Raw genomic sequence first — 27,030 nt, forward strand, 5'->3', positions numbered from 1 at the left:
GATGAAATGCAGTAGTCTTTTCAATAATCGTAAAAAAAAAAAAAAAAAAGCAAGCTAGATTTACAGAAAATGGAATTGCATGAACATCAACTACTTGTCCAAACATGGAAACAGCAATCTTAACATAACACTCACTCATCACAACATAACACAAGTTGGGACAAAGGACTCATGATAGGCAGCAGATACACTTTTTTCAAATTTGTATATAATTATTATTTTTTTAACATATTTAGCTTTTATTCCACCATTTCAATACATTCTTTTAACTTGATCTTCCCGCATGTATGTCCAAATGTATGTATCTATTGTGACACTCTAAGGTTGACAGTGTTTTGCAAAGTCAACTTTTAAGTGTTGAATATGCTATCAAATCTAGAGCATATGGAGGCTTAATTTCTGTGTTTTTGGGGAGTCATTACAGGTAGAACTAAATTTGTTTGATCAACTGCTGCATTTAGAGGATATATGTTCATAACCTTGAAGTTTATACTGTGTTTCAGAACAACTAGTTTTCTCTACAGCTGCTAAGAGTGGTGAAAATCTATATTTGGAGCCTAAACCATGGTGTTAATTATACAATTAAAGCTTCTAATATTTCATGCTTTACAATGGACCTTCAGGATAAATCCTCTCAATAATGCCTCAATAACGAAATGTATTCCTCCTTTAAAATATCAGACAATTCCCTTTATATTGGCAGCATCAGCACATTGTCAGCTAACATCAAAAAAGACAAATCATAGCATTTCCTAACTACTTCAGTCACAATGGATTATATTAAAACTAATAATACATATGAATCATCACAATCCCTGCAGGAGTAGCAACATTATTTCAAACCCGAACTGACTCTCTTGACTGCTGCTTATAATGCATAATATACTGTATTATAATTATCTTTGCCATATTATATTATGTTATATTATATTACTTTTTTAACTATAACTCATGATCATATTACATACCCATATTTATTTTTATTTATTGCTTAATTTGTTATTACCAACCATAATAACTCCATGTCAATCTGTCACTACTGAAACATTTTTAATACTGCCTGTAATTACTTCTATTTAATCTAAATGCCATTGTAACATTGTATATATCTAAATTGTATTCTAGCTTTATTTATCTATTTTTGTTTTTACTCATCTTATTTTATTTTTATTTTATTTTATTTTATTTTACGTATTGAAACATCTTCTTGATTGTACTTATGCCTGGTTTGCTGTAACAACTGAATTCCCCAACAATTTTGAATGAGTATAACTCAAAGATATGTATGCACCACTACTCATAAGCTATAGATAATATTAATGATATACCCTACCAAACTAATAAACGAAATAACAGTGCAGCTACCTCAGCCTGTTCTATTTTGCCCCACCTGAGAGCAGTCCAAAAACAAAGTATGACAAAAGATCACATTAGTCTTTTATTTTGAAGGAAACCCGGAAGTTCCGCTCTCCTCTATTGCTAGCTTGATGATTTTCAGTCTGCTAATTCACACTCAACTTCTTTGAAGAGGAATGCAGCACTCGTAGCCCACTGTACTGTAAGTATCCTGTATAACTACGACTTTACACTGTATTTCCTTTCTTTCTGTCAGTATATAAGTGAAGTTAATCTTGATAAGAGTTCTAATGAAGTAATCCTCATCATAAAGAGGGGACGCCGGTGTTTGTACAGTATGTGAACGCTAGCTTGAGAACCAGCTAAGCTAGCCGTCCTCCGTCCTCTTATTTATTCCACTTTCTCGTTAAATATCTTTATTCTCAAAGGTGTTTACATGTCGTTTATGTAACTGGTGTTACATATGTGTCTGTGGTAATAACCTCTACCCTCATGTTGTTTTAAGTTTTTATATTTCTCACGTAGAAAATCGTCCTTCTGGCTGGTTGTGTCATTTACAGTACACTACGGTATAACCAGTGTGTTATAAGCTGCCTTAAAACTGTTTCAGATTCAGGTTAATATACATAGTATAGAAGGTTTGGATGGGGAAACATACAGTTTAGTGTGGCTGAGTCCCAGAGCCTTTAATTGAGTGAGAGAGCTGGTCCAGAGCAGGACATGATGTCAGTAGGACTGGTATGCGGAGGTCTGACATCAGCCTCAAAGTGTCTGAAAAACTCAAGCTGTGCTGACTCGAGCCAAATAAGGAGGGAAGAAACTCAGGTACTCACAGCTGGAACTACTAAGTAATAACTAATTATATATCTCAGATAGAAGGTAAAGAAGCTTTGTTTTGTTTACACTAACCATTGCTAGTGATTAGTGAGTTAATTTCCTTCTCCCTCTCTCCTTTTCACTGCAGTGAATCACAAGGTGTTAATCCCATCATCATCATTCTGGTCAGCACACCATGGCTGGCTTCAGGCAAGAGGATGTCGAGCTTCATTATGAGATGGGAGAGGAGCTGGGCAGGTATGTTACGCAGATTTACTGTTCCTTATAACCCTGGAAAAACCCCTCTTATATTAAAGCCTCTGTTTGATACTCATACTTTTATACATGTGAGAACAGACAGTGTTTACACTCAAATCTTAGCATGCAGAGGCAGCTGTAAATACAAGTAAATGCATCCAAAAACACAGTTACTATGCTTCTTTTTATTATTCTTATTTATTTATTTTTATTAGCATTCACAGGACTATACAATAATGGTAACAGATACATATATGAGCGCCTTCTGTATAGTGGCATCAACAATAGACATATGATTAGATTTTTTTTTTAAAATACAAAAATCCTGTTAAAAATAATAATAATAATAATAATAATAATAATTATAATAATTATAATACATTCTATTTAAAAGTGCCTTTCTTAACACTTAAGGCTACTTTTTAGAGGGATTAAAACACAATAAATAAAATAACACAATAAAATTAATAAAAACAACAAGCAAAGTAACACCAAGTAAACAAATACCAGTAGAGATATTAGAGAAAATAATAGCTCCATTAAAATATTTGCTGATGTCGAACAGACAACATTACAAATAACAACGACCACACTTGTGACTCCAGCTTTAACATAAAACAAAAGGAAAAAAATAAAAATAAAGGTAAAAATAATAATTATGATAAAAGTGTGATAAAAATATTAATGATGAAACATATATACACATATACATACAGAAATATATATATATACATACAAACATACACACACATCCAAATTTCCCAATTGAAACAAAAAAGAAAACAGCAAACCAAACAAAAACACCAGAAGTTAAATTAAACCAAACTTTTATAATCAATAAATCAAGAGCCCATGCTGTCACATCCTACCACACTACTTACCTTCCACATTCATTTCACCTTGCTTTAACTTGGAATATCTGAAAACGTAGTACTTTGGACATATTCGAGAAAGGGGCCCCAGACCTTTACAAATGTATTGGACCTTCCTAAAAGAGAGAATCTTATTTTCTCTAATTTAAGATAAAATAGTACATCACAAAGTGTGTATGGGAGGGGGGTGTAGGAGATTTCCACCTAAAAACTCAGTTACTATGCTAAAAGTTGCATTACTTAGCTCTCAGCTAATATGCTATCAACAATTTATTTGTCCTCATAATAAGTATGATCTCAGACAGCTGCTGTGCTTCTCTTGTCATGCTTGTGTCAGTCTATGTAAAAATGACACTCCTACTTTAGCTTCTCACAAGTAATAACAAACAGGAACATAACCTGCACTAAAATCCCCCCTGTGTTATTTTTAGATGCCAAGTATGGTGTACAAACAATCATAGAAAGCCGATTTGATGAAGGTCAAAACATGAAGTAATGTTGCAGCAACACATTAAGTATCTCATTACACCGTGCCTCAGAGTTTATTGGATGAGTTGTGAAGTGTAAGCAGATAAAACTTTCTTCACTCTGCGTTTGGTTTCTGCAGTAATGCAGCAAAAGTGTTACATCACAGACTTTCAATGTGCCTTTCTACCTCTGCTGTGGTGTAGCAGAGAGGACTGCGTGTGTGTTTGTGTGTGTGTGTGTGTGTGTGTGTGTGTGTGTGTGTGCTGTGATAGAAAGTTATGCAGTTGCTGTAACAAAATTCAATTCTCTGCACCCTTGTAGAGAATGAAGCAGTCTTACTTAACCTGTACTTTGGTCTTATTGATCTGATCAGTGATGTATTTATTTCCTTTAAATCAAGTTTTAAAAACAAGTTCTGTTTCCTCTGTTTACAGTAGCAGAGACTTTTTAATGTTGTAAACCGACTGTTCCAGCATGCTAGATGAGTTTCCAAGCTAATGAAACAACTAAGAACCATGCTCATTCCAACTTTGATATTAATCTATTACCCAATACTCAGTGTTTCCAAACCGGGGGGTTAAGATCCTTTGATGGGAACCCACGATAATCCTAAAGGGAGGGGGGCAGAGATCAGAGCCAAAACCTCCTTTAGACACTTTATTGCTCTAATTAGAGTCCTGTGAGTATTCAGTGTTTCTTATAATAAATCAACTTTTTCAAGTATCAAAGATCATTTTTCCTATTAACAGTCTGCACAGAACTATTTGAATGCAGACATATTTCTAGAAAGGGCTAAGGAAAAGTTGGTTGTTTGAGAAAAAAAAATTAAGAATGTTGCTTATTTAGAATTCTTTTTGGTGACAGATGGTTTTGTTTGAGGGATGATTCTCAAACACAGTTTTTGTTTCTTAAAAAAACACTTTCACCTCCTCAATATTCATCGGGCCTTTGAAGTGAAACAATCTGGGAGTAAAATCAGGGTCTGGCAAAATAAAGTCTTTGAAGATGAATAAGGACTAAAACTTTGAGGGGTGGAAGTTTAGAAGCTCTGACTTCATCTGTAAAATGATTTTAGACATGATTACTGCGCTGATCTGAGGTTATTGTAGCTCATATTAATGTGTTGAAATGGAGATATGAGCTGAGAGTTTCTCTTGACCTGCTGGTGTCACAGCCTCACAGAGAACGACAGAAATAGTCTGAACAGTGCTGTTAGTTAACCTTGTCTTCTGAACATGCTGTTATCAGTGTGTTTCCTTTGTCCACCAGTGCGTCTGGATGTTTTACCTGTTTGTAACACTAACCGCTGTTTAACCGTTCATCCTGTCAATCAGACGGCTTAATGCTCATCAGGTTTTCTCTTGCTTTGCAGTCTGATCCGTTTATCCTTTTATAAGGACTAATCCTTCTCTCTCTTTTCAAGTCTCATCCTTTTATCTTGTTATCCAGTTTGTTTATTAATCAGCCTTTTTATTCATCAGTAAGAGTTTCATATCTTAGATCGTAGTACAAGTGTTGTCTGCATGTGTCTGTGTGTTCATGTGTTTATCTTTGAGCTGCCCAAACCAATCATCCCAAGTGGGATTAACAGAGTTGTTTGATTGATGGATTAAAAGGAATTAAATCACTCTGATGACATATGACTGAACAAAAATCACTAAAAGAGTAGCAGGTCAACATGTTTCCTATTTTCTCTCCATGCTTTCTGCAGCGGACAGTTCGCTATCGTCCGTAAGTGCAAGGAGAAGAGCTCAGGTGACGAGTACGCAGCAAAGTTCATCAAGAAACGGCGGCTGTCTTCCAGCCGGCGGGGTGTCAGCCGAGAGGAGATCGAGCGCGAGGTCAACATCCTGAGGGAGATCCAACACAGCAACATCATCACGCTGCACGACATTTTCGAAAACAAGACTGACGTGATCCTGATCCTGGAGCTGGTGTCCGGAGGAGAGCTGTTCGACTTCCTGGCGGAGAAGGAATCTCTGACGGAGGAGGAGGCCACGCAGTTTCTTAAACAGATCCTGGACGGCGTTCAGTATCTTCACTCCAAACGCATCGCTCACTTTGACCTCAAGGTGAGCGGTCTGTGTGGCTGAAGGGGGGTTTGTTTTTTAGGCTCTGGGTTGGTGAGCATAGTTTTCATGTTAGTGAGACATTCTGGGTCAGGAGGGAGGAGCTTGTGCTGGAGGATTTTTCCATCCGAAGACAGGACAGTGTTGTAGAAACACACCGCTTCATGCTTACTGCATTGGTTATTCTGACAAAAACAAAATCATCCATCATCAAAATTCATATAGAAGTTATAAGTCATGAAGTCTTCTTTTGATGGTAATGTTGGTCTAATTACTAACAATGCTACCAACATCACTTTTCTGAAGTTATATTATTTGGGGCATTTCCACCTTTAATGGATAGGACCACTGAAGAGAGACAGGAAATACAGGGAGCAGAGAGTAGAGGAAGACGTTCAGTGAGTGGTCGACGCCAGGAGTCAAACCTGCGATCGCTGCAACGAGGACTATAACCTCTGGATATGGGGCACACGCTTAGACCGCTAGGCCAACAGCGTCCCTACCAGCATCACTTTAAGCACGTGTTCAGTTTTACACATATATCTTCAGTTTCGTAGTTGCTGCAGTTGTGCTTTCTTGCTGTTGTTAAACAGAGCAGCTGACGGTATGCCTCTCATTCTACTGTGCCACATGCAAGTTCTGAGTGTTCAGTTGTTGGTGAGTAAGATACAATAAGATTAGCCTTCATTGATCTCTAAATCAGGTGTTAGAGAACAAGAAGTGAAGAAACAAGCATGTGCAAATAGAATATAATAAAGTGAGACACCCTGTGTGGTTAGCGCTGTCGCCTCAGACTTCAATTCCACAGTCCAAAGACATGCTCGTGCAGTCAGCCAGTGACTCGATTGCCTGTAGGTGTAAATGTGATTACGTCTGGTAATGTGATTACCACTGGCATCTTGGGGTTGCCACCAGCCCCCGCCGTGACCCTGAATAGGATAAGCAATATAGATAATGGATGGATGGATGATTAGTTGTGTGAAAAGAATAGAAATAAAAAGAGAGACCACATGAGAGCAGTTACACTCATAATTCAGGGGCAGGATTTAAACCCACGAACAGTATCAACGTAACAGTTTTGTACTCATCATGCAGTACATACTCTGTGGAAGTGACATATTGGTTTTAAATGGAGTGGTAGTGGTACACGTGAGAGTTATGTCATGTACAGTAACAGCAAATACCAGGATTATATAGAAAATAGTCCAGCATTTTAACATGATATGATGCACCATGTGACAGGATTTAGATTGTGAGATAAGGCGTAGAAGTACAGGATTAGATTGTGAATGTTTCATAGCTCTCCTGTTTACTTTGTTATTGAATGAGAGCGTATTTTCTCACCAAAGCTCCTCATCATCCTCTCTTCCAGCCTGAGAACATCATGCTGCTGGACAAGAACGTTCCAAACCCCAGAATCAAGCTCATCGACTTTGGGATCGCTCATCAGATTAAAGCTGGAAACGAGTTCAAGAACATCTTTGGAACACCGGAGTTTGTTGGTAAGATCGTGTTTTTTTTCTTTTGAACGTCAGAATGTTCCACTGGGCGCTCACTCAGGCTGGCAGTGCAGTGAAACCCTGTAAGTGGATGTTACAGATCTCAACATCTGGCTTGAATTAAAGCGTTCATTCCTCTGTGCTTTACAGCACCAGAAATAGTCAACTATGAGCCGCTTGGACTGGAGGCAGACATGTGGTAAGATTTCAGCTATTTTTATTTGTTTATTTGTTTATTCTATCCATCTGACGTTGCTGACCGACACAACCACCTTTCATTCACGTTCGCTTCTCCTCTTCTCTGCAGGAGTATCGGGGTTATCACATACATCCTGTGAGTAACACTGAGCATCTCAAATTAGCAGCTGTTGACATTTTCAGCAACACAGATCCCCTCACATCTTATCTCATGAATTAAATAAAGCTTATCTGTGCTCATGCAGGCTGAGCGGGGCTTCACCTTTCCTGGGTGAGACCAAACAGGAGACCCTGACCAACATTTCCGCTGTCAACTACGACTTTGATGAAGAGTATTTCAGCAACACCAGCGAGCTTGCCAAGGACTTCATTCGCCGTCTGCTGGTCAAGGACCCAAAGTACGCACTCTTTTATTTTTTCCATGCCAGGAGATGAACTCTCTTTGTGCAGACACATGAAGGATCTGACTCATGGGTTGTTTTATGTTTTGCAGGAAGAGAATGACTATTGATGACAGCCTACAGCATCCCTGGATTAAGGTGAGTGTTTTAATTCAGCATTCATATCTGCTGATGTGGTCTCACATTCAAAATCACAGCGGTGAGGGGCTGTTCGTGTTAAGGAAGTTCGATTTAATCTCCTGAAAGTGCTGAGGAATGGATCTGGATTTCATAATCTATATCATAGCTCATTGAGATAGTGCAGGCAGCACTCTGCCTAAGTGTTGGCCTCTTTCCATCAGCTGCCAGTGGATCATCAGATTCAAAGCAATCAGATTTAGAGTTTTTGCTTACACAGCTTTATAGCAGGAAGCTCCTGAACTGTTAAAGTAAAGGAAAGTCTCTACAGTGGTCAACCTCTCTCTGTCAGAATTTTAAATATTACTGAAACTTATTTTAAAATTCTTTGTTTTTGTAATTGGACAGCAGTCTGTAAAACAGCAGTGAGATATAAAAGACAGAGTTGTGTTAATTTCCTCTGCATTCCTCCATTTTTAAAGATTATTAGAACTTAGGAGAGACAATATACATTAGAGTGACCATAAATCACTCTCTCACCTGGTTCAGAACGCAACAGCTCAGCTTCTCACTGTATTTAACAGACGGCATCACATCAGTTCTGTCCTTACATCTCTCTGCTGGCTTCCTGTGCATTCTAGAATTGATTTTAAGATTTTACTGACCACTTTTAAAGCTTGTCCAGGTCTTTTTTTTACTCACGTAGAAGAGCTCACACACGTCTGTTCTTTCTTAATTATCAAGAAGAGCTAGATCAGTGTATCAGTGGATTTAGTGTGTTGCAGATGTATGTTATCAGATGGCCGATAAGTTACTAACATTACATTTCCTCTCCAGGTGATCAAGAGGAGAAATGTCCGCCAAGAGGAGAGAGACCATAAGACTGAGCGCCGCCGCCTGAAGACCACTCGTCTGAAGGAGTACACCATCAAGTCCCACTCCAGCATGCCACCCAACAACACTTATGTCAACTTTGAGCGCTTCTCCCAAGTCCTGGAGGAGATCGCCGCAGCAGAGGAGGGCCTGAGGGACCTGGAACGCAACCAGCGCTCATGCCGGGAGGATGTGGCGGCGCTGCTGTCCATCTACGAGGAGAAGGAGGGCTGGTACAAGGAAGAGAACCACAGCATCTCCAGCGACCTGAGCCACATACGTCAGGAGCTGCAGCGCACTCAGACACAGCGCAAGAAGAGTCAGGAGGAGACCCGGCTCACCATGCAGGCAGCAAGCATCCTCAAGCGCAAGTTCGGGCGTCTGGAGAACCGCTACGAGGCCCTGGCTGAGCAGGTGGCCTCCGAGGTCCGCTGGGTGGAGGAGCTGGTCAAGTCCATATCCGTGGAGAAGGATGTCCTCGGCTCAGGGAGCATGCCGTAGGCAGGGCTGAGGTCCGACACTGACTGTATGATCCTTAAGTATCCTCCTGCCCGTCTTCTCTGCACTGTGGAGTTTGAGTGGGTCAGTCGTCATCATAAGCTCCGCTGCTGCTGCTGCTGCCCATCAGGAGAAACACTCCACTCTTTTTATGTAACACTTCAGAGAACCAGCAAGACGCAGAGAGGTCAAATGTTGAACCCATTCCCTCCTGAAAAGGCTCATTCCTGTGTTTTATACATGTATTTATGATTTTACAGATTTGACGTACTGTTATTTCCCTCTTATGCCTCATCTTTATTTAGAAGTGTATCGGTCTTTTTGCAGTTTTCAGAATTGCAGATGGAACATACATTCATTTCTTTTTCATTATTAATAGCTTACTTTGGAATTTGCTGATGAAGCCATACATGTGTGCTCATTTTCTCTTGCCTCAGGTTATCAGCCAGCTATGTGAGGAGTGCTCACCGTGCACAGTGTGTAGTGTGAGGTTCATGTAGAGTTCAGGTTTAGTTAATCAGACTGGACATTTACATTTTTTGTTCATGTGTCGGGTAGGCGATAAAGAATGCAATAAACCCTCAACTGAGAAAGAAGAAAGATCATAGAGAGAAGATCATGCTTTATTTAACGGGTCTGGGATTTCCCGGAAGTAATCACAAAGTTGGTCCCAATTTCAAAAAGTGGAGAAAGTTCGAACACTCAGTGGAAAGGTAAAGAAATTCCCCCGTTCAGACTTGAAAAACTTTGCCTCTTAAGCTGAATTTCATTTACAGACTGCTACGTTTATTTACTCTAAAGTCTTGAACTGATAACTCTGTTTACATTTAATCACTACCAAACAACACGACCCTCGCCAAGAAGCTTCAGAGGAGTCTAATGAATCCCTGATTCCAGACCTGTCAAATAAAGCAGATTGACCAGATTCAGAATGTATAAACTCATATCTGCAGTGCCTGTAAACTGATCGACCATATTGCCTCTGCGAGCAATCATCCGTCATCGAGTTAATGACATTTCTATCACATTGATATCGCTAAATGTCTTAAATGCAACAATTTTTTGCACAGTAGCCTTGTAAACCAAATAGTGTGCATGGAAACCTCTGTAAAGTGTAACCCTGTTAGTGTTTTTCACCCTGCACACGTAAGAACATTCCATCAATCCGTTTCCCATCCAGGCAATACATTCCCCATGTACAGCATAGAAAGTGTATGATATAGTCAGCTGTATTTTAAAGTAGAGAGATGTACTCAATTGCACTTAAATGATTGTAGCGATGTTCCACAATATATTTTACCCCATCTCTTAGGTGTAACACAGAGCTGTAAAATTGTTGGACTAGTTTCAAATAAACAAAGTTATCAATGTAACAAAGTTGTGTGTTTTTATTGTGTGAATGTTCTAAAGCCTCATTCTTATCTTTATCTCTTCAATTATATAACACAGGTTGGGGTGCTGGCTTGCTTAGCAGTTTGTGCGCCCAATGTACAGAGGCTGTTGTGTTTGCCTGCATTTGATTCCAGCCTGTTGTCCTTTTTCCTCTATCATTCCCTACTCCCTCTCCCCAGTTTCTGGATTAATCTACTTACCTATCCTCTCCCTAAAAACTAAAAAGCCAAAAATTATTTATCTATGGATATAAAATACTAAATATTTAAATATCAGGATAGCACACAGACATTATGCTGAAAACATCATGTTAAATACACTCCTACACAGTGGCATACTCAGGCAGTTTGAGAAGCAGCGGCAAAAAAACAATAAAAAGGACATCTCGTTTAAAACCCCTGGTACTCACAGTTTTGGGTTAATATAAATGTATTAAGGGAGAGGTAACCAGATGGGGTCCTCCAGAAATTTTTGAGCATCTAACACTTAATTCCCTGCATCGTGGTGACTATTTTTGTGGCAGAAACTGAGTCATGTAAAAGGAAAACACAAAATTATTAATGTATTTCAATTTAAGTGGTTGTATCACATAATTAACATAACAGAAATTCACCAGAGGGCATCCAGAGGGGCCTTTTTTTCCATGAAATTTAACAAAAGAGCATTCACAGGGCACTTTTTCACATTATTTACTGAAAAGATCATGCAGAGAGCACTTCCTTTCACATTCAATTTACTTGATGGGCATCCAAAGGTCACTTTTGTGCAATAAGTGGAATGAGTAGGGGGCCAGAGGGCACTTTGTAACGATCTAATGATTGTAAGGGCATCCTGAGGGTACTTTTTTAGCATTTCATAGATCTGAGAGGCATCGAGAGGGCACTCTTTTTTTTTTTACATTTTATACACTGAAGGGGCATCCAGAGGGTACTTTTTTATGTTTTTCCACTGATAGGGCACCAGAGAAAGCAATTTGTTAACTTTTTACATCTTACAGTGGAATCAAGAGGGCACTTCAGCACAGTTACCTCCTGAAATTGGGAAACCCCCCACCCCACCCCCTCTGAGTACACCACAACTCCTACCTGATTATATGGACAGCTTAAGTTGTGCATTTTCCATAGCAGCAGTGGACTCCCTCTAGTGGTGATCCAGCATAATGCATTTATGACATCAATATATAAACCACAACAAACCTCAAAATACTTGTTTTTTTTTCATTTGTTTATTAATTATGATTCTTATAAATAATTCATAAATAACCTTGTCACCACTTACTTCCCAGACGTCAGTACAACTATGTGTTTCCTCATGATAAAGTTAATGACATTTCATCTGTAAGATGGTAAGTATTAATCTGTTCTGTAAACTTTGTGACTGTTCAGCATACTAAAGCTGTTCTGTCTTGTGGTGTAAAGGCAGAGTTGTTTTCTTTGTTTACAAATGTTCAGAAACACTGAGAGAAAAGCGATAAAAAAACAGTGATCCTACAGATACAGCAAAAATGTATAAATGAATGTTTAAGTTGCCTAAACGGAAAATGAAACTAAGTTAAAAAAAAAAATACAGGGGTCCAATTTCTCACCCGCCTGATTTATGACCAAAATTATCCTGTGAAACCAAAGGGTGATCATTTTTTCAGGGTTTTTTGTTTGGTTACTTTTTTCCTGTGAAAACTGGTGAATAATGAACCCCAATTAAGTCATAAATTCTTTTTTGGGTTGAAATTCAAGTTAAAAAATGTTCTACTCTTCCACTTTTATCCACAGTAAAAAAAAGACCCATTAAAACTTAACCACTGCTGCTTCCCAGTTTAAATGAAAAGGAAACATAAAAATCATTCCTAAATCTTGGATCCTTATCCTCTCCAGTCATAAACACTAGACAGAGTAGTGAATGAAGAGACTTTAAAAAGGATCACCTGGTTTTTTGTCACTTTCCTCTCTGGACATCTTCACACCTGATACAAAGAACTTTGAAAACCATTTTGAAACAAATGGATAACAGGAGTAAAACTGCTACGGTTACTACAATGGGATGATGAGAGGTGATGGAGAGATCTGCTCCTCTGTAGAAATCAGCTGTGGCAGTGTATGGACCCATCACTGGAGGCGTCAGGTATGAAACTGTGGCAGTGATCAGAGGAGAAAACTGCAGTCTGTGCGTTATCACTGCAGGAAGAAATACTGTCCTTTGTGTTTTCCATGTCAAGATCAATCAATCAATCAATCCGCTCATGGAGAGCAGGTTTATTATTTATGGGTCTTTCAGAGAGTTAATGTGAGCACAGAGTTTCAGAGCCGGTCCCAGTTTAAGGTTCATGGTGCTGACCAGGTGATCCTCTGTGAGGAGCAGCAGAGCCTGTCCATCAATTTCCTGTGAGCGAAAATCTGCAGCCACATCCTGACCACCTGAAAAGAAATGGAGCACTCTGCTTATTTTGAGTTTGGGGAGTTAGCAGGGCCTTAATAGCTCTCTGCTACTAATCATGCTTAAAAATTACAATAAAACTCCTGTGAGGACTTTTTATCTGGTTGTGAAACAGACTGAAATTAATACAGATGTCTCTGTAAGGGATGCCATTAATCATTTTCATATTGTAATTGTTAATGCCTGAAACCACTGGTGCAGGGTAGGTGTCAGACCTTCTACATACATCACTGTTTTTTAATTCCTGCTCTACAACAGAGTAACACTTAACAAGAATCTCGTGATCAAACAGGAACTTTTCATGACTTTTTTTTGTTAAAAATAAATTTGAGAGGGGTCAGGGTGGTAAATACACAAAATGCAAAGGTCACAGTCGTACCTGGCAGGGAGTTGATAAAATTGACCACTTGTTCTACGTTCCACTGAGACGGACTGCCGACGTCTTCCTCTCCGTCAGAAACACTGATCGTCTCTGTCATCCTCTGCTCCTGCTCCCTCTCCTTCTCTCTCTCCCTCTCTCGACGCGTCTCGGCCTGTTTCCGGAGCCTGGTTGTCATCGGGACAGGGAGATCATCATCCTCCTGCTCTTCATCCTGCTCTTCCTGTCTCAGAGAGCTCTGCCGGGCCTCCTCTGAACCAAACGACCTGTGAGTCTGAGGAGTACACAGGACAGCAGAGAGTGTCAGCTGAGTTTTTAGGGAGACTATGTTCTCTACAGAGGTCAACCAGGTGTTGACTTCTGTAGAGAACATTCAATATGAATGCTACATTTTTTATTTTACACAACATACAAGTGTTTCAAATTAAAAGTTTGATTTTAAAATAATTATAGGATTATACTTTTCTCTTTAAAGTTACCTGAGTTGTCTGTGTGATTCTTACTCTAAAGGTTCTTTATAAAGAGTTCAGGGTATTGCATCTTTTTGAAAACAGACTCCCATTTTGTGAAATTCACATCTCACTGCTCTCTTTCAAAGCTCTGCTGCTGTCAGACGCAGCTGTGTCCCCCGGGAGCGGCTCGTCTCAGAGGACCAGTGATCCCTGCAGCTCTTCTGCATGTTACTCCGCGCAGCAGGTCACTGACGATAACTGACCTGTCTCAGAAAATGTTCTCTGGAGGCTCCGTTGACTCTGCTGGGGGGTCGTCCTCTCCTGCCCATCGGCCTGTGACCCCAGCGCCCTGCTCTCAGCATGCTGATCCGCTTGGTGCAGCTCACATTAAACCTACACACACACACATTCAAAATATTCAGATAGATTCAAGCAGCTCTCTGTAGATCATCACATCTGTGTAGTGGGAGCTGTGCAGTCATGATGCCTTTTTAGAAAGCTCTTGGAGATTTTATTTTCTATCATGTACTCAGTACAGTTAGACTCTTTAAAGCCCTGACTCCGTTTCTAAGAGAAACCTGGTTGTGATTATACTCCTGAGACTGTCTTTTATAACCCTAAAAGGATTCCAGATGTCAGATTACATGTTTCACCACCACTGAGACAGTTTTGAAAGTCATAAACATAATGCTGAATTTTTTAAACATTATTTATACAACAGATTAGAATATTTTGTACCAAAACCCTGCATTTACATTCATTTGGTTCCAACCAATGTTTAGTGCCTTGCTCAAGGGCATGTTTAGTCACTGAGGGGTTAGAGTATTACTCATTGTTTCCACATAATGTTACACTTACACTGGGGTTAGTTTCACTGTAGGCATCAGCTTTGGATTAAAAACAAGATGAAATGCCCAGTTCAGCATCAGAGTTGCTCTTATCAGTGTTGTGTTATGTATTATAATAAATGTAGTAAAAATAAATAGTTTCGGGTTAAAAAAAACCAAATATATTATTTCCTCAAACAGTTGGGAACTGTAGTTTTAAACACGCCTTAATCAAACAAATGAAAGTAGTGCATCTGTATAGGACTATTTTCAGTGATAGATTAATATTTGTTTCGTGATCTAGAACGCATTCAATGCAACAGTGTGTATGAATGAATAATTGAATAAACACTACGCTGTGTGTGTGACTGACAGTCTCCCCTCATTAGAGTGGGGGAGTTGGGGGAGGTAGAATCTGCAGTCTAACCTGGCAGGGGTGAGCTGTAGCCTGAACAGGCTTCTCCTCCTTGAGTTACCTTCCCTGTCTTTTAGCATCTCTCTGCATACTACTCTCCCTGTTTCTTCTTTCTTCTCTCTCCCCTTCCCTCATCCTACTGTGGCTGGGAGGTGTCAGACGATATGCATATTCAAAACACTTGGCAAAAAAGCCACAACTCGAACACCTTTTTGTGGCCGTGTTGTGGTGTATGCATTTGTGTTTTTTATTAAATTGAAGGCCAGGCTGATACTTGATGCTCTGTGTGCTGATTAATTGAATTGTTGTTTGTTACTACATATCGCTGTGTGTGTGTGGGTGTGTGTGTGTGTGTGTGTGTGTTTTACCTTCTGACACACGTCATAGAGCAGAAGCGTTTGGAGCGCAGAAACGTGTGAGCGTAACCTCTGCTCCCACAAAACTCACACTGCAGCACACTGGACACCGGACTCTCCGTCAGATCTGCAACTTAACAGAACCAGCAAGTCACATATTTGCACACACTGACACAGACGCACAAATTACAAGCTTAAGGAAATGCATAAACGAATCAAGACCAATGACTAATGCAGATGCTTTCATACAAAACAAGAGTGCTCATTGAACTGTTTGATGAGAAATCAACTCAACACCCAAGCATACTAACCATCTGCAGCAGGGTCATCGTTGTCCATCTCAGAGTCAGTCGAGTCTGACAGGTCAGCTTCAAGCGGACTGTCCTCTGCTGCTGCGTCCCCATTGGTTTGAATCTCCTCAGAGTCAGGAAGTGAAGCTTGCTGGTCTGATAACAGCGTAGTTGGGACCACCTGCATTAAGAAGTCAATTTACAAGAGTAGGATTTTACACACTGGTGTGGAAAAACATGTGAGCCCAGTGTAGACAGACAAACCACACTGACATAAGTCTGGTGTTCCTAGATATATGCATGAACGCTGCACTAGTGGAAACATTTGTTCAGGAACTGTTCTTTTTATTCAATCTACTCCCAAACAGACTCATCCACTGCTGAAAGTAGTCAGATGCAGTATTTACTTGTGTGAGTGTTAAAAACTACAGCGCTAAGCTGTTTTAGGAAATTCCAGAGCCTTTGTTTGGGAGTGAGCTTATACTGTATTATGTAATTTGTCAGATTTCCTTCTTAGGGATTTGTAAGCACAGTTGGATTCAGTTTACCTGAACACAAAATAAAATGCTGACCAGTGAGGAAGAATAGGAAGTTGGAAAAAGTCAGTAAACAAGATGTCAAGTGGTGGCTCCATTTTATTAACAAGCCAGATGGTCCCTCTCCTCCTTAGAGAAGGGGATGCAGCATCCATGGTTTCCAAAAGGAATGTCAAATTTTGATTCTTCAGACCACAAGGCACTTTTCCACTTTTCCTCAGTCCATCTTAAAGGGAAGTTGCTGGTGTTTCTGCATCATGTTTATATAGTGTGTCCTCTTTGCATGGCTCAGTTTTAACCTGCATTTGTGAATGCAGCGACAAACTGTGTTCACAGACAGTGTTTTTTGTTTTCAGCCTATGCAGTGATTTCCACTACAGAATCACTCCTGTTTGTAATGTAGTGTTGCCTGAGTGCCTGAAGATCACAGCCATCCAGTCTTGGTTTTGGTCCTTGTTCCTTATGTACAGTGATGTCTCCAGGTTCTATGAATCTTTCAATGATATTATGTACTGCAGATGATGAAATCCACTAGTTCTTTGCCATTTTACTCTGAGGAACATTATTCTGAGATTGTTGAACTATATGCTCACACAGTCTCTCACAGAGTGGTGAACCTCTTCCCATTTTTACATATGAGAAACTCAGCATCTCTGGAATGCCCTTTTTAACCCCAGTCATGTTACTTACCTATTGCAAATTAATCTAATTAGAAGGAGGATGTTCCTCCTTGGATAACACAACTTTTAACCCTATCCTAACTTTTTTAAACATGTTGAATATCAGCACATAGATATTAAAAACATATTCCACGGCTGATGAGCTGACAGAGTGTTTGTAGTAAACCTACAGCAGACATACCGGGAAAGGCTCCAGGCCCTCTCTGATGACAAAACCCTCTACCAGGTGTGTGAGGATTTGGGCTGTGAGGATCCTGTCGGGGCAGACTGGGGGCCCAGCTGGGGAGGAGGGGGGTTGACTGGGGCCTCTGACTGCTGATGGCAGGATGGGAGGAGGTAGAGCAGGAGATGGAGGAGGACGGCTTCTGCTGGTGATGGTGGTGTTGCTGAGCAGGGACAGATCTTCAACAACTGGTGACCTGATGACTGAGGGACTGGATATAAGGGAGGAGGAATCCATCACTGTCAAACAAAGAGACGCAGGAAAGATTTAAAAGACTTCTGTTGCACAGTACTATCAGTTCAAAGCAGGTTTGTTCCTGTTATCAAGGTTTCATTTAATGAAAAATTGTATCCTTAAAGAAAATTTCTACACACTGGAAACTTGTACCTCTAAATATGAGTGCATTACAATCCATCAGTTACACTGGATCTTCTTCCATGCTGTTTTGTTTTTTAAAGGGTTTTTTGGGTCATTTTTGCCTCTATTTGATAGAACAGCTGAAGAGAGACTGAATGTCGAGAGTAGAGAGTGTGGGAGGACGTGCAGTAAATGGTCAAGGCTGGAATCGAACCTGCGGCCTCTGTGACAAGGGCTATGGCCTCTGTATATGGGGCGCAGGCTTAGACTGCTAGGCTGACAGCGCCCCACTGTTTTTTATTTTAAAGATCTTTTGTACAATGGCCCTGAAAGTCAACTGCACAAACATTTTATGACCACAAAAAAAAGTCACTGAAGCCTAAAAATATTTCACAAATGCTAAAATATTTGATGTAATGCAACATTTTTGCATTTTGTGATTTTTTTTTGTTTTGCAATTTTTCTTTTTAAATTTCACGATTTCTTGTACTTGAAAATTGTTTTTATGTTTTCTGAAATATTTTTGCAGCTTGTAGGATGATTTAGCTTTTCATTAAATACTTTTGCAGTTTGGGAATAGATTTTTTTGTATCATAAAAATGTTTTGCATTTTTGGAATTTATTACAAATTTTATAATCACATTTGCGGCTTATTAAATGTTTCTACTTTTCAAGAAATATTTTCTCATTTTGTGTATCAAATACGATTTTTTTTTACTTTGTGAATCGGTTAAAGATTTTCTGAATATTTTTGCATTTTGTGATATGATTTTGCTTTTAATAAAATATTTTTGCAGTTTGTGAATTATTTTTTGTATCTTAAAAATGTTTTGCATTTATTTTATGAAATATTGTTGTAGTACATGTGAACTTTTAAACTATGTAAAAAAATTGTAAACATCTTTGACCAAAAATTAGGTTGCATGGATAAGGTTAGCAGGTTTGGGTGAAAAATATTCACCCAGCAATCCAATCATTAGAAATGCATAAAGGTATTGAAACTCTATATGAACTGTATTTAGACTGTTTTATTACTTGTAATCTGAACACTAGAGAATTTACATCTTAAAAACTTTTTTAAAAAATATGGGTTTACCATGAAAGAAACTGAGGTTCATTTTAATAGTTGGTGTAAATGCATGCTGCAGCTTATTCGTCTGCTTGTTCCAGACCAGCTTTGTGATACAGGCTGATCCTGGTAACACAAACAGCTTCATCTTACAGTCCTCAGCAGTGAAGAGACTCTCAATGGGCATATATGTTTCTTATAAGTATTTGATTCTCTTTATAATTCAAGTAACATACTGTTTTACCTTTACCATTCTTCTCAGGACGCACAGTGGAGGGTGTTATGGATCTTTCTTTCAGTGAACTTAAAGAACATCCATCTTTCCTCTCCGCAGAGCTCAGCCCGTTCACCTTACATGTTTGCCTTGACTGAAATTAAAAACAAAACTTTGATGAAAATAATTCACACGGTGAACAACAAAACTGTAAAATCATGACCAAAACAAATAGTGACTCACAGATGGAGCTTCACTGCGTCTGACTGGATGCATTTTCAGATCAACAGCCACCGTTTGAGGAGGGGGAAGGTTATGATATGGCATCTGAACCAGAGCCTCAGCTACGGGCAGCTCCCGTTCAGTCAGGAGCACCTGCCCTGACTGCACGGCCAAAGCCCCGACCGAGTGCAGGGACAGCCTCTGCAGGGAGGCAGGGGGGTTCTGAGGAAGCCTGGGGAGAACCAGGGGTGGAGGGGGAGGTGGGGGCTGGTTCTGGGCTTGTGGGAATGAGGTCCGAGGCTGTGGAGCAGCCACCAGAGGAGGAGGCTGAGGCTGGACGGCTGCTGCAGGGATTGAGGCATGAGCTGATGATGCAGAAGTGGTGGTGACAGAAGCCGAAGACGAAGGGCCTGGGGTGTTGACGTTGGTTTGTGACTGGGTGCTGTTTGTGGTCAGTCTTTTGACTGACAGAGACAGAGGGGTGGAGTTGGTGTCTTGGGGTGTGACTCTGAGGGCGATGGGCTGGAGTTGGCGGTGGTGTGGAGCTCCTCCTGTGGTCTGCTGGAGGATGACGTGGTGCTGCGCTACCCGCTGGCCTGATGGACCCGACAGCTGCTGCTTAACCAGAGTGTGGGTCTGTACCGGAGAGAAGGCTGCAAGAGGAAGGATGCAAAGAAAGACATTAAAAACTAAACACATGAGTATCCTGGATTTAACACAACGTTTATATAAGATCAGTTTCTTATTAATGATGTTGTGTCTTTGACAATTCCACATCAAGCAAAGCTGTTGTTTTTGTAATAGAGTAAGAATCAAGAATCAAGAATCAAGAATCAAGAATCAAGAATCAAGAAAGCTTTAGAATCAAGATTCTGCTTTTGGAACACTAAGCATTGTGTTTTCAGCTTTACGTGTTTGCAGCCATGATCGGTAATTTTAAGGCCTTTTGTCCCTAAAACATCTGTATTATTTTAAAGCTATAATGAACTTCATGAGAATATATTGGACCTTGAACTCTTCTTTATGTATATCATTCTTGAATTAAAAGATGACCATGAAAAAACAACCGCCACAGTTAACACATCTTCAGGAATTGTCTATCAACAAACAGTCAATCTGCTCCACCTTTTTTTTTTGGGCTTATTCGGTTTGTGAGTGATTCCTGTTTCCTGTTTATTCATGTAGATGTGTTTTTAAACTTTAGGAGAAAGTCACTTTACATAGTTTATTAGAACAGTGTTCATTTCAACAGAGTTTGTGGTTTGATTTTGGTTACAGTGGCTCCTGACTTAGCCTTCAACACGTGGTCATTCTGCTAATCTTTCCTGTAATCCTCCCTCTGTGTACACATCAGCTCACCTGGGGTTATAATCTGAGGTCCTGACGACAGCCTGGACACATCAGTGGGTCCTGTTTCTGTTGAGGTGTTGCTCAGATGGTTGGTCTTCAGTGCACAGATGGATGTCTTGGATAAAGTGGCCGCTTGGGAATGGGTGGATGGCTTTAGAATCACACTGTGGGCTGTGGCCAGAGCGCCAGGCAAGTGAGCCCGCAGAGCTAGATTCTGCACCTGGTTAAACATCAATAAACAAATCATCACACAGTTTATCAAAGCCAAGTTTTGGCTCTTCTCACATGTATTACAATCCAGAAGAACATTTTTACAGATGTATTTACAGCATTTCTTTTCATCTTGAAATGTTACTCATGTTTGAGGTGTGAAATATCCTGAAATTTTTAGTTTCAGAAGTTTTTCGGTATGCCGACTTATTCTAAATTTGCTTCAGGAAAAGTTTGTACCTGAGAGGAGGTAGTTAGCGAGGAGCTGGAGGTGACAGCAGGGAGGTCTGACTGAACCGTAGCCACTGAGGCTGCAGGGGTCAATATGAGCTGACAGAGGGGAAGAAAAACAGAGAGACACATGCACATGGTTAAAAAAAATGAAGAAACTGAATCAAGTAAAATAATTTAACAAAAATTTAGTGGGGATGGAAAGCAAAAAAGCATGCAGTTTCAAAAAAACTGTGAGACAAACAGCGTGAGATACGTGAAGAGGTTTTCACCATCTGAGTGCGAAGGTACATCTGAGCCTGGCTACAGTTGGACGGTCTGTTTCCCAGGAGCATGGCCTGCTGGGATATCGAAGTTGCTGCACTGGCAGAGTTGGATGCTTGTGTTCGGCCAATCAGCTGGGCTGTTACAGGGGACGCTGGTAATGTGATCTGGACTCAGGAGAAGCATAATAAAAACATTTGTGAAAATAAAAAGATGCGTTGGTTAATGTGATCTAACAGCTGGTTAGACTGATGATGGCAGGAGCACTGATGTTTACCGATGAACCAGCAGGTTGATGAACCAAACCGCTGCTGGATGACGAAGGTGACTGCCTCTGACATACTGAAGCCTAAAAAACATTGGGCAGACATGTTTTAATGAAAAAGCTCATGATAAAATGTAAAAATGTTCAAATTCACATCGCCCATCATTCTGACCTGCTGTATGGCCAGGCTCTGCAGGTGGGGGCTTTGCTGGTGCTGCTGCAGGGCTGCTGTCTGCAGCATGAGATGCTGCTGCTGGGCTGCGTACATCTGATGCAGGTACTGGGCAGCCATGCTCTGAGGTCTGTGGATAGCATGCTGGATCACCTATTGCATTAAAAGATGGATAGCCAGCAAACGATTTTCAGGTCATTATCTGCAGCTTAGTCTTTTTAGTTAAATTAAATTTGCATTAACAAATGGAGAATTAAAGGCAGTTAGGACTTTCTGCATGCACAAAATGTAATAACCTGATGTTGGGATTAGAATATTATTTTGATAAGTATTACTATCATCATGTATATAGTGATCAATTCTAAAATAATTTACTTCAGTCTAAAAAAACTCCAGACAAATCTGGATAAACCAACCTCACAACAGTACAGAGTACTTTATTTTTCACTTAATATAATTTCCATATTCTGTACTAACTTGTAAATGTACAAAGAATCATCCATCATCTGACAACCTGTCAAGTCTAGCAATGCTAGAGGTCCAAGGTGCCATCTATAACCTGGACACATCTTAAATCAAAGAATGTATGCAGAGGTCCAATTGGGACTACCGATCCCCCAATCACCTACCTGCTGCCTTTTGTTATATGTAACAATGTAGAGAGGTCCCAGGTACCATCTATTACTCTGATTTCTTCCCATTCAAGTCACACAATGCATGCAAGGGTCCCAGGTGCCATCTATTACCTGGACTCCCTTCAAATTAGACAATGTATCCAAAGCTCACAGAAATCGTCTATTATCTGATTCACCTGTCAATCAAGTCACCAAGTGCTGCAGATGTTTAAAATGCTGTCAATTACCTGGACTGTCTGGCTGTCAAATGAAACACTGCATGTATGATTCTTAGGTACTGTGTAATTCCTGGACTCCACTCAAATGAAACAATGTTTACAGAGGACCCAAAAGATGTGTATTGCCTGGATTTCTTGTCAAATCAAGTCAGTCATTGCTGAAAATGTTTAAAACAATGTCTACTAACTTGGCTATCTTAAACCATGTAAGCAGTAGTCAAAGGTGCGGTCTATTGCCTGGGCTGTCTTTGTGTCAGGCACAGTCTATTACCAGGGTTGCCAGTCAAGTAAAATAGGTCCTGCAAGTGTCACGTATACTGTCTATTAACTGGACTCTTATTTGGCCAACAATGTCTGCAGAGGTCCTATGAAATATCCATAACTTTGATAGCATACCATTTCAGTCTATGCCTCCAGAGGTCATCGGTACAATCTATTACCTGGACTGTAGGCCTTAGCATGAAAACAATTTTGCAGAAGTCCTAGGTGCTGTGTATTATCTGTATTGGAAACCATACAAGGTACAGCTCACAGTGTCAGCAGAGAAGTCATCAGAAACCTCACTAAATCTGTTTACCAGTGACCTCTGACCCTCACTGAAAGAAAAGGAGGTTATATTGGACATTTGAAAAACACTTTAGATTTGAAATGTTTCAAAGACATTAACAGTTTTATTTTGTATACAAATGTAAAGAAAACTGTTGTTTTTGTTGAAGTGTGAATACAGTTGTAGTAAATATTATTATTTTCAATCAATAGAACGTTTAAAATGGTGCCTAGTTTTTAATTCTCACAAGTTATATGCTCTTATCACCAACTTGCATAATAATTTGGCACACTCATTTCTGCAGATTCTGCATTGATTTAAAATACAGCCAAAAAACATCATTTTAACCACACAGTTGAAGAAATATATTCACTGTCTGACTTCCTAACAAATTTTAAAAAACAACTGTTAACATAGTTTTAACAATATTCACACAAAATGCAACTTGCATAATAATTTGGAACACAGTGTACAGTGAACTTGTAATATGCATAATGGGTACTGTATATTACCTGGACTGCTTGTCTGTCCGGTGTGATGATACTGAGGGAGGTAGAGGGTGCCTGGGTGCACCTGGTGCTGCAGCTAGAGCTGACTGTTGCTATGGTTACAGCAGCTGATGTGGTGGTGGTGGTGGTGGCCACACTCCTGTTAGCATCTGGCTGTTTCTCTCCTGGGCTTTGTCTCTCCATCTCAGAGGTCACACACAGACAGAGTGATGGGGAAACTGAGGAGGTGTAATAGACACTAATTAATCACTTCTAACTTCAGCTGAAAGAGGAGGATGTAGGTACTTGTGTTAAGAAATGTTCTTAACTATCTTTGAAAAAAACATATATTTAGTTTGGAAAAAAAATGTTGAACAGCAGCTTTAATTTGTTGTGATCTTGTATGAAAAACAGTGCACACAACAAAAGGTAAAAGTGAATCTACTTCCAGGTAAAATTGAGGAAGTGTCTCCTTCCTTCTTATATTATTGACAAAAAATCTGCAAAAAAAACCAACAAAAAAATTCCATAACTGAACGGCATCGCTGTGTTCATGCTTAGAAAATATTCATATACGTGCTGTTGTGACTAAATGAGAATACTAATCCATCTGTTGTTTTTTTTTAAATGAACCAAAAGCACATTTTTATATAAAGTCACTTAAAGCTGCTGTTGGTAGGAATGGTGTCAAAACGTTACTTTTTTCTGCTAGGTAAAAAAAAAGAAGCTCATAATATCCATTGGTAGTCATCGGTAAGTGGAGCAATTTTCAGACTATTGTGAAATCTCTGCGTTTTCCAATGCCTTTGTATAAAGCAATGTTATTATTCACCTTGTTCCCGTTATGACGGACCAATCATAGCTAATCTCCAATCCTCCATCCTGGCAGCCCCACTACATCGCCCTGATTAGCTGGGAAGCCACTACTTCCTCATAGAACGAGCGCAACAATCTTTTGTGGGCAGGTTACGGGAGCAGAGAGGGGAGGGATAGTGTTGACATTCAAAATCTCTCTCTGAACTGATGTTTATATCAAGACTACCAACAGCAGCTTTAACAATAAATGTTAAAGTTATTTACTAAGATAAACAATATATATTTTTATTCATAATAATCAGTTTTTGGTAGATCTGCATTTACAAAGGGGCTGTGTTACTAAAAGGGATTATCATTTAATTTTTGGCTTCATTCTTTTGAAAATGCATATTTTAAAAAATGATGTAAATTAACTAAAAGTTTCATTTAAAAAAAATCCCAGTAAACTGAGACTCATTTATTAAATTATATAAAAAAAACAGTATTATAGATAATAATCTGCTAAATGTGTGTGATCCTTGATTTATTCTCAAAATTGGCTCCATGCTTTTTGTGCCTCCCCCACATCTGTACAAAGAGAAACATCAGACAGGTGCAACAAGCCTGCAGGTTTTTTACATTACAAATGCTCATTAATATGGACATATGTGTATGATATTTATTTGATAATCTACACAGGAAGCTTTGAAAAATAAAATGTATTTTTCTTTTGTCACATGAAGCTGGACACTGTAGTCCATCTTACTCCAGCAGCTTGAATATTGATTGCTTTTGCTGCAGAGCTGCCTCTGCCCATTTGAACGCCGGCAACATGTTCACCATAAAACCTCAAACATAACAAATTAGCTTAAATGAACAGATTACAGCTGAGGTATTACACATTGCACAAACAGTGTGTCAGTCCCTGTCTGTCTGTCTGTCTGTCTGCCTGTCTGTTCCTCCTCACACGGAGCTTTAGCCTATATGCATGCACAATCATTCACCTCTTGTCGGCGTTACCTTCCTGGTATTGGTGGACACAGGCCATCAGGAGCGGACCAAAGCCCGGCACATTGTCCCAGTCATGAAGCACACGGATGTATCGCTTCTGTGTAAAATGGAGATTAAAAATAATCATCAGTCGCTGTATAGCAGGCAATGTAAAAAAAAAAAAAAAAAAAGCCTGACACAGCAGCACCGCTTGCAGTGCGGGAGGACCTTCCACAGCCCGGGCTGCCCGCTGCGCTCCTGCTGCACGGAGGGAGCGCCCGGAGATACACGACAGGTTCCAATGTGTCCTTATACGACTTGAATTATTCTTTCTATCTGATAAAAGCTTTTGACGAAAAAATAGAGGTGGTTTTGAACTCTAGGAGCTCGTGAAGGAAGCTGGAGACGATAAATAGCTGATACCACTGAAAGTTGGCCATACTTATCGGCACAGTGATAAAATGTATGCTACTTCAAAACAAAACACCTGTGAAAATACAGAAAAAGGTTATATAATTTAATCAGAAAATGTAAATATTAGGTAATTTCATGGAGGACCTACATCAGAGGAGATTTAAACATTATGCAGTGAGGAAGTAATCTATAATTAAGATGACAAGCTTCAGAAACAAGAACATATTAATTTTAGAGAATCTAATATTTATTTAGTTCATATTTCGTTAACTATGAAGAATTGGATAGCGGATTAGAATTAACGCTGAAAGCATGGGTTAGGCTTTTGATGCCTCCAAAGTTCAAGTTCAGTTTATAGAGTATGGATGTGTGCACTTTAATGTATCATAATGTGAAAGAAAGAAAGAAAGAAAGAAAGAAAGAAAGAAAGAAAGAAAGAAAGGGGAAAAGGGAGAAAGGGAAAGAAAGAAAGAAAGAAAGAAAGAAAGAAAGAAAGAAAGAAAGAAAGAAAGAAAGAAAGTATATGAAGTAAGCAAAACAAATTTGGGGAAAACACATCAAGTTACCCCTGGACTGCATTGTCAACACGACCTGTCAAGAGTTTGTTCATGAGAGCAGAACAGTTTGGTTTTTGCTTAACCAACTCAGAAAACTAGTTGACTCACAAATATATCCCACCGCAGCATAAAAATAAAGATAGGTTTAGTGGCCGAGGCAGAAACAAGTAAGGATAGCTAAGATTATTTGAATCTCTTTAAATTTGGGTTACTGCTGTGTATTTTAAATGTAGCATAACGTTGCATTTGATAAACTCCATAAATCTAATAAATCAAAGTAATGCTAAAATGTTAAGCCAATTTTGAATTCTGTTTTACATTTTTGGCAATTTTTACGATATTTCCTTTTTACTAGCCTATTATTTACATGCCCTTTACACGTTTGATTACTCTTCATTTGACATGGCGCAAAACATTGTGCTAATTGCTCATATACTTTGTTTATTTCTTATTTTCATTCTTAATTTTTATAATTGGCTGCTTTTGCATCTTTGTTTTATGGATAATGTGTGATTTAAATAATTGTTTTGTTGTGTGGAACCCAGGAAGACTAGCAACCACTCTGTGTAAGCTAATGGGGATCCTAATAAAGAAATGAAAGAAAGAAAAATTGGTGCACTCATTTCT

General features: G+C 39.5%; 2 protein-coding genes across 8 annotated transcripts; one reads left to right on the top strand and one right to left on the bottom strand.

Annotated features, from left to right (window-relative positions):
• The first annotated feature begins 1,454 nt into the window (after window positions 1-1,454).
• On the top strand, window positions 1,455-10,802 carry dapk3 (death-associated protein kinase 3). Its single transcript, XM_034703479.1, has 9 exons — window positions 1,455-1,558; window positions 2,321-2,430; window positions 5,482-5,842; window positions 7,212-7,341; window positions 7,489-7,537; window positions 7,646-7,672; window positions 7,782-7,934; window positions 8,030-8,075; window positions 8,892-10,802. The coding sequence occupies exons 2-9, from the start codon at window positions 2,369-2,371 to the stop codon at window positions 9,426-9,428; spliced, it is 1,365 nt and encodes a 454-aa protein (XP_034559370.1). The 5' UTR covers window positions 1,455-1,558; window positions 2,321-2,368; the 3' UTR covers window positions 9,429-10,802.
• Window positions 10,803-12,023: 1,221 nt separating this feature from the next.
• phc3 (polyhomeotic homolog 3 (Drosophila)) lies at window positions 12,024-25,583 on the bottom strand. Of its 7 annotated transcripts, none has more exons than XM_034704032.1 (15): window positions 25,463-25,583; window positions 23,672-23,886; window positions 21,760-21,912; window positions 21,600-21,671; window positions 21,331-21,489; window positions 21,068-21,157; window positions 20,627-20,837; window positions 19,289-19,920; window positions 19,082-19,199; window positions 17,364-17,644; window positions 15,988-16,147; window positions 15,689-15,809; window positions 14,342-14,471; window positions 13,627-13,900; window positions 12,024-13,228 (listed from the first exon to the last, which is right to left on the bottom strand). In XM_034704032.1, exons 1-15 carry the CDS (start codon window positions 25,578-25,580, stop codon window positions 13,074-13,076), a joined length of 2,889 nt encoding a protein of 962 aa, XP_034559923.1. In that variant the 5' UTR covers window positions 25,581-25,583; the 3' UTR covers window positions 12,024-13,073. The 7 variants fall into 7 exon arrangements, with proteins under 7 accessions (XP_034559923.1, XP_034559922.1, XP_034559921.1 ...); XM_034704031.1 differs by having other exon boundaries at window positions 15,689-15,803; window positions 19,076-19,199; XM_034704030.1 differs by having other exon boundaries at window positions 19,076-19,199.
• Between the last annotated feature and the right edge of the window lie 1,447 nt (window positions 25,584-27,030).

Source organism: Notolabrus celidotus, chromosome 15 (assembly GCF_009762535.1).
Source record: "Notolabrus celidotus isolate fNotCel1 chromosome 15, fNotCel1.pri, whole genome shotgun sequence".
Classification (NCBI taxonomy): domain Eukaryota; kingdom Metazoa; phylum Chordata; class Actinopteri; order Labriformes; family Labridae; genus Notolabrus; species Notolabrus celidotus.

What these genes read in the sequence shown, in the direction of transcription:
- phc3 (XM_034704030.1), bottom strand. Translation starts at nt 25,580, where the DNA reads ATGATTATTTTTAATCTCCATTTTACACAGAAGCGATACATCCGTGTG. An exon ending in ATCAACCTGCTGGTTCATCG is followed by an intron (nt 21,490 to 21,599) that starts GTAAACATCAGT and finishes TCCTGAGTCCAG; the next exon opens with ATCACATTACCAGCGTCCCC. An exon ending in ACCTCAGATTATAACCCCAG is followed by an intron (nt 19,921 to 20,626) that starts GTGAGCTGATGT and finishes TTCCTCTTGCAG; the next exon opens with CCTTCTCTCCGGTACAGACC.
- dapk3 (XM_034703479.1), top strand. Translation starts at nt 2,369, where the DNA reads ATGGCTGGCTTCAGGCAAGAGGATGTCGAGCTTCATTATGAGATGGGA. An exon ending in ATGGGAGAGGAGCTGGGCAG is followed by an intron (nt 2,431 to 5,481) that starts GTATGTTACGCA and finishes TGCTTTCTGCAG; the next exon opens with CGGACAGTTCGCTATCGTCC. An exon ending in TCGCTCACTTTGACCTCAAG is followed by an intron (nt 5,843 to 7,211) that starts GTGAGCGGTCTG and finishes CCTCTCTTCCAG; the next exon opens with CCTGAGAACATCATGCTGCT.